Source organism: Thalia democratica, chromosome 2, assembly GCF_965202585.1.
Source record: "Thalia democratica chromosome 2, ktThaDemo2.hap1.1, whole genome shotgun sequence".
Lineage (NCBI taxonomy): Eukaryota > Metazoa > Chordata > Thaliacea > Salpida > Salpidae > Thalia > Thalia democratica.
The window spans coordinates 75,916,611-75,923,143 of record NC_139166.1 but is presented as its reverse complement, the minus strand read 5'-3'; the positions used below and the strand labels follow the sequence as shown (position 1 = coordinate 75,923,143).

Here is a 6,533-nt window from a genome sequence, read left to right as displayed (position 1 = left end):
TTGAAAAATCTTGAGGAAATAGTATTAAATCATTACAATCGTATATCTTTACTGTAAAACAGCTTTGTATGTAATTGCAAAAGTTTATTAAAAGTAACTAACACAAACTTGTAGATCATGTAAACATTCAATTAGTTTATAACAACCTTAATTTTAGATACAGTATACTATGTTTTAATATTTTTCATTGAAATTAGATTTTAAAAATTATATATGAAAGGTAAATTGAGCAAAATGGTTGGTAATTCTAATGAAAATTAAAAGCAGTGAGAACGTAATTGAGGTAAAGAATGGCAGTATAACAGTTTATAATTTTTTTCATCAGATATAATTTAACAGATACAACAAAATCATCTGCTTCCGCTCGGCTGGAAATCAGTGATGACGTCACGAGTGTTTCCGCTGGTGATCCGGAAAGTTTTCTTCCAAAAAATTATGACGCGCTTCTTTACTTGACCGACTCTGATTCCGTAGATAATTGGAATGAGAAACGCGTGACCCAACTGTATTACCTAGAAAATCAGTTATCTAAATCTAAATCTAAATCAGTTATTACTGTTATAAAACTTGATTTAATTCAAAACTTTCATCTAATTTCAAAGTAAATTTATTTTTAAAGACTATAAGTTTAGACTATGAAGTATTATTTGATAACTTACCTGTGTGTAGTCACCATCTTTTTTCAAAGCGCAGGTTCCACTTAACGAGCAGGACACGAGAGTCAGTGTCCATGGAGCCGAACTAACCACAAAGGAAACGACAAACAACAGTAAAGTTAGCGGCAGTTTTCGGGAATTTCCCGTCTTTGAAACTTCTTTTGAAGATTTCCGTTGCTGATTGGAGTTTCTACGAGATTCAGATGATGATGTGATCATTGGCAGACTTCGTTTTATTTTGACGTCATCAATATCAACTGACGATGTTTTAGTTGTTGTTTTTTTAAGATTGCTGACAGTATTTACGTTTGATAACGTCACTGCTGAAGCTTGGCGAGGTTTCTTAGAAGCTAAAAAGAATTTAAAACTTTAACCAAAATTTAATATTTTTTTTTTGATATTTGTTTTTGAAACGTTGTTTGTAAATAAATAAATATCATGAACAAAAAACAAAAGTTGATTTAAAGTATCTTTATGATAAAAAATTAATCAATCATATTTTATTCATAAATATTTTATTTTTAGAGATTTTACTAATTAAAACTTACAAGAGTTACTTATGAATAAAGTCGACCACGCTTTCTTAACAATCCAAATATTAAGCAAGACGACTGCTGACGATATCAGCAATGAAATAATTGCTGACGTCATCGTTATTACGGTGTACACTTTGTTGCGATTGTTGTGAAATACTAACGGTATGGAGGAAACGGCGGGAAAACCGAGCGAAATCGACCACATGGTGGCAGCAACTATCCGTATAACTCGAGTCCTCGCAAATCTGGGATGATATAAGTAATTTAAATGGGTTATGGTAAATTAATCATGTTGATAAATATATAATTCATATTCAAACTCCATTTTATATTTTCCACTTTACGGATATTAACTTAAAACCCCTTTTTTGTTAGATATCGCCTTCTTATAGCCAAAATCTTTCCAAAAAGATAATATCGCCGATTTTGACTAAACCAACATAGTTTACTATTTGACTTAAAAAAGCTTTCTATTTTGCATAGCAACGAACCTGCTATACCGAAGGGGGATTACCACGGAAATGAACCTGTCGACGGTGATGGCAAGAACGAACATGTGAGATGCAAGGTAATTCCCCACCATTACAACTAACAAAAACATGGACTCCCTGAAGTACGCATGATTGCATCTGTACGTAATAATTAGTTGCATGATAAAATGACGAAATAATATATTAATGTCTGATTGCCCTTTGATATGACTTATTAAGGAGCTATATTACGTGAAAAATAAATCAAAAAGTGTGAAAATATTTTAAACTATTTCATGCATAGTTTATATTTAAAGCAGTAATCTTTTAAGTGGCTGTAAGTTTTGTTTGTACCAACTCCGAAAATTGTAAGAATGAGTAGAAAGCTGTTTCAAATTAAAGCTTCTATACGCTGTTTTAAATTAAACTTTGATTTTTTTATACCTAGTTATAGTGTGTACCTCAATACAGAACTGAAAAATAAATTATGTCAATTTATTTAACAAAAACTAGAACTTGTAACTATTTTAAGCTACTTAATCCCCGCAAAGTTATTTTACAAACTACAACTAATTTAAAAACATAAGCTTAAGCTTCTTTTCTTGGAAATACACATAAAGTTTGTAATGATTTGTTATTTTTAAATAACTAATTTATACCCACAAGGATTTCCAAGAATTAAAACAAAGGTGAAAATGTGTTTTAATTAAGGCACTGTTCGTGATAAAGGTTTCTAGTACGTTGAGGCTTAAATACCGAAAATGACAGTTATTACGTAGTTTAGTTTGAGAAAACTACTCCAAAAAACATTAGAGGGTATTAACACTAAATTGATACATTACAGTAACATGACTTTTTATTATGTTTTAAAAAACAGTTGAGTATTTTTAGATTTGTACGTTTCTTGTTTAAAGATTAAAACACATTAAACATATTTAAAAAAAACAATTTTTATCAATGATTAATAATTCTGTTCAAATTAAAAAATACTGCTTTATATATCTAGGAAATATTTTTATTTTTAAAATCAAATCTAACTTAGTAAAAAACTTACACTAACAATCACAATTTGGAAGCTACTTTAAAACTATAAAGAATACATAAACAACTTTTTAGTTATATATCGAACTGGTAATAGTGAAACTAAAACTTATACTGAACAAAAATATATGACTGAGTAAAAACTAATTTTTAAAGTTTAACTTTAAAATACTTAAAGATTTATTTTGATATATTAGTATAGCTGTACTTTTTAAAAATAATTCTTTTATCTAAGTATGTGTTGTTAGGTAAACCAGTTAGATAAAAATTAATCAAAAATAAAACTAATTGACTTAAGTTTTGATAAACTAAACTACAATATCATTGAACAAACTATTTTAGTAATGTAGTTATTGTGTACTTAGAAAAAAATAATTTTTATACTAGTAGCCCTAGATAAGACATTAGACTGTATCCAAGTGGTGAATAACGCAATAATCAATTTTTTTTTTTACACAAGATCTTTAAACCAAATTTATTTAGCGTTTTTGTTTTGTGGTTCAATAAACTATATATTAAACTGTGTAAAGCCTTTTAATGTCATACACTAGGAAATCTGCTTTGTTTGCTGTACTATCCATTCATTGTACAAAATTATAAAAAGATCATTAACCTTCTTTATTACTTGTTTACCAATCGACATTATTTATAAATTACGTATTGTATTAAAGCCAAGTCATATGATATTTCATTCAAAATCAGAAACAAATACTAGTTGTCATTAAAAAACACACAAATCTAAAGGTTAATCTTGCATAAAAACGAAAACGCTTTTAGTAAAAACTGATATTATATTCTACTAATTACAAAATCGTGATAAGTTATGAGGACAATTCAAGTTCATTGTTTGTTGAAACCATCACATGACCAATTTGAATTAATCATATTCACTTGTCATGTAAAATCACTTTATATCTGGATGTACATTGAATATATACCACATGGGCATCGTGTAATACTTATTGTGGGCAGGTGGTGTTTTATGTGAACACGAGAAATGAACTCGTAACAAACGCAAGTGTGGTAATTGCGCTTTGAAGTAGTTGACATTCAACATTAAGTTTTTATTGAAGTATAATTGCTTAATAAATTTTACGGATTGTATATCGCATTAGTTAAGTTGAATAAAACGAACTTTTAGCGGAAAGTTATATTATTTATTGCGCACAATTTTAAAAATCTCATAAAGCTTAAGCAACATAATATAGGACGATTTATTTTTTGTGGTGTTACAAAACCAGTACAAATATTACTCGACATTTCTTAAGATCAATTTTATAGCTTTTTAGATAAAACACAATAAGTAATAAAATAAAGGCTGTATGCCAAAAGTTTACGATAAACAAACAAGTGAAAGTGTTTAAGTGAATAAAAAAAACGTTTTGACCTTTCTGTTACGTTATACACACATTAAAGTAAATATTTAAAATAATAACAATGTCAAGTAGTTTTACTTTAACAAGTATAGGACAAAAAACATTTTTTTGCGTAATCTATTAAGCTAAAACCTATAGTAACTTGTGCAATTTGCTTTATTAAAAAACACTTAAAATATTGTTTTTACACACTTTTACCGTTTTAAAACGCAAATATTAACTAAGAAAAAACCGTTGACAATATTTATGGTAAAACAGTCGTCTTTTCTTTAACAATACAAACTATACAGACCAAAGCGAAATATACTTTAAACTGTTTGTTTAATTTTTTTAAATAAAATATAATTACTAAACATACTTCTAAAATATTTATTCTGATTTGGAAACAAGACATTTGTCAAAAAAATAATTTCGCAAATAATTAAAAGCTGATAGTGCTAACAGCTTTTTTTAAACTTAAAAAAGATGAAAATCACTTTAAAAACAATATGGTTAAAAACACTGACATGAGATTATTTAGGCTTTTCTCGTGATTTCCATAAATAGGTAAACATCATTAAGTATTTGTGTATAAACAGTATATACACCAATTAAAATATCAGTTCGTGTTTACTAAGATTTCAAGTTTTTAGACTGAAAATACGCTTTAGGCTTGTTTTGTTATATTAAGCTAATGAAAATAGTTTAAACTTCACTTTACATAATTATGTATATAGTGAAATAATTTTTATTATTATGAGTTTTGTATACTTTTTTTGGAAATTGATTGGTTCATGGTTTAAAAACAAAGCATGTGTTGAGTTACGGCTAAAGTAAAACTAAATTCCAAAAGGCTAAAATAATATTTTTGTATAACTTATAGACCGTTTGTTTTCTGCATATGTTAATTTTTAATTTAATTAAGTAGTAATTACTTTATTATTATAGAGATTTTTTTTTACAATTTGCACTTAATAACAGTTTTAGTATAAGCCTATAATTTAAAATAGTTTTAATGATTTGTAATAATTAAAAAAAAAATAATTTAAATAATTTGTAACATAAATTTACTGATTCTTTTTTCAACTTTTACTTACGAACTAAACAAGCGTCATTTTAGATTAAAAATACTATTTCTTACAATTTTGTAGGTAATTATAATAACAATGTAGAACTTTTTAAAGTGATGAATAAAGTATAAAGTGTTTATATATTTACTTATCTTTATATAATTAAATACATGGTATAGTTCAGTTTGCTTTTGTTTTAAACATAAAGTAGTTTAGTTAAAAAATAAAAAAGTTTTGCAAAGTACATAAGTACTTAACTTTTTATTTTCAATTAAATTTCTATTGACATACAAATAACAGATAAAAAATTTTGAAACTTAAGTTATTAAAACAGAATCAAACAAACTCGTGTCTCCTTGGACAGTGGGTGAGGATCCTTCCGTGGTGAAAGATGAACCCGAACGCGATCAGGGCATCACTTATGGCCAGATGTTGCAGGAACCAGAACATCTTACATTCCCTGCTGTGGTTCCATTGGAAGGTGGCGCATATCAGTGCCACGTTCAACAGGAAAATGGGGCAGGCGACACAAGTGATCGATGTTGAAATATTTATCTGTCATTGGTTAACAAATATGTAATTGTAAACAAAAAATTAAGTTTATTTAACTAAAAAATAGCAATTCAGTATGACATAAAAATAGCTCAATATAAACCTAAAAATCCTACTAGTATAAGTTATGTTCTATTTCTGTATTAATGTAGCATGCACGTAGTTATAGTGTTTTTTGAAATACTGTTTTTCAAACTATAACAGCTACGTTTAATGATACTTAGTTTAAAAATATTTTTTAGGATTTAAATATTTGTTTTCATGAGTTATAATCTAACTAAACAAACAATTTGTTGTGAGCAGGGTTCAGAACAATTAAGTTGTCTTTTCCATGAAGCATTGTAGCTCAAATAATCAACTTTTGCAACAGATTCGTTTAATCTTTCTACTAGCATATTCATTATAATTTTGTTAAAAAATCTAAAAGTTATGTTTTTGATTAGCTCAGTTTGAAAAAAAATTATATATTTTAGGTAAACTTAAGTTACAAAACAAAAACAAATTAAATTTTATAAGCATATAAACATATAAACATATTTTAGGTAAACTTAAGTTACAAAACAAAAACAAATTAAATTTTATAAACATATTTATTTTAATAGTTAAAATTGATGGTATCATGTAAACATTAAGTTAATGTTCTTCAATTACTTATTATATTAAAGTGTTTAACTTGTCTGTACTAAAAATTTAATTGACTTTTTATCGAGAACTAACTTATAATTGAACTCAATTTTGAAACACTTGGATAAAGATGTTGCAAGTTTTGAATACAAAACTTGTTTGTACTAAATAAAAACAATAGAATTCTACATACTTTCAATATTACTGTAAGTGAAAAAATTTTCTCAAA

General features: G+C 26.8%; 1 protein-coding gene across 1 annotated transcript; it reads right to left on the bottom strand.

The window, feature by feature from the left end:
• Positions 1 to 350: 350 nt before the first annotated feature.
• Positions 351 to 6,081, bottom strand: LOC145828953 (uncharacterized). Its single transcript, XM_082936697.1, has 6 exons — positions 5,968 to 6,081; positions 5,475 to 5,683; positions 1,684 to 1,821; positions 1,205 to 1,437; positions 660 to 1,006; positions 351 to 512 (listed from the first exon to the last, which is right to left on the bottom strand). Exons 1-6 carry the CDS (start codon positions 6,079 to 6,081, stop codon positions 351 to 353), a joined length of 1,203 nt encoding a protein of 400 aa, XP_082792823.1.
• Between the last annotated feature and the right edge of the window lie 452 nt (positions 6,082 to 6,533).

Coding starts and splice junctions, on each gene's coding strand:
- LOC145828953 (XM_082936697.1), bottom strand. CDS start 6,081: ATGAATATGCTAGTAGAAAGATTAAACGAATCTGTTGCAAAAGTTGAT. Junction 1,822..5,474: donor CACTGTCCAAGGAGACACGA/GTTTGTTTGATT, acceptor TATTACGTACAG/ATGCAATCATGCGTACTTCA. Junction 1,438..1,683: donor ATCCCCCTTCGGTATAGCAG/GTTCGTTGCTAT, acceptor ATATCATCCCAG/ATTTGCGAGGACTCGAGTTA.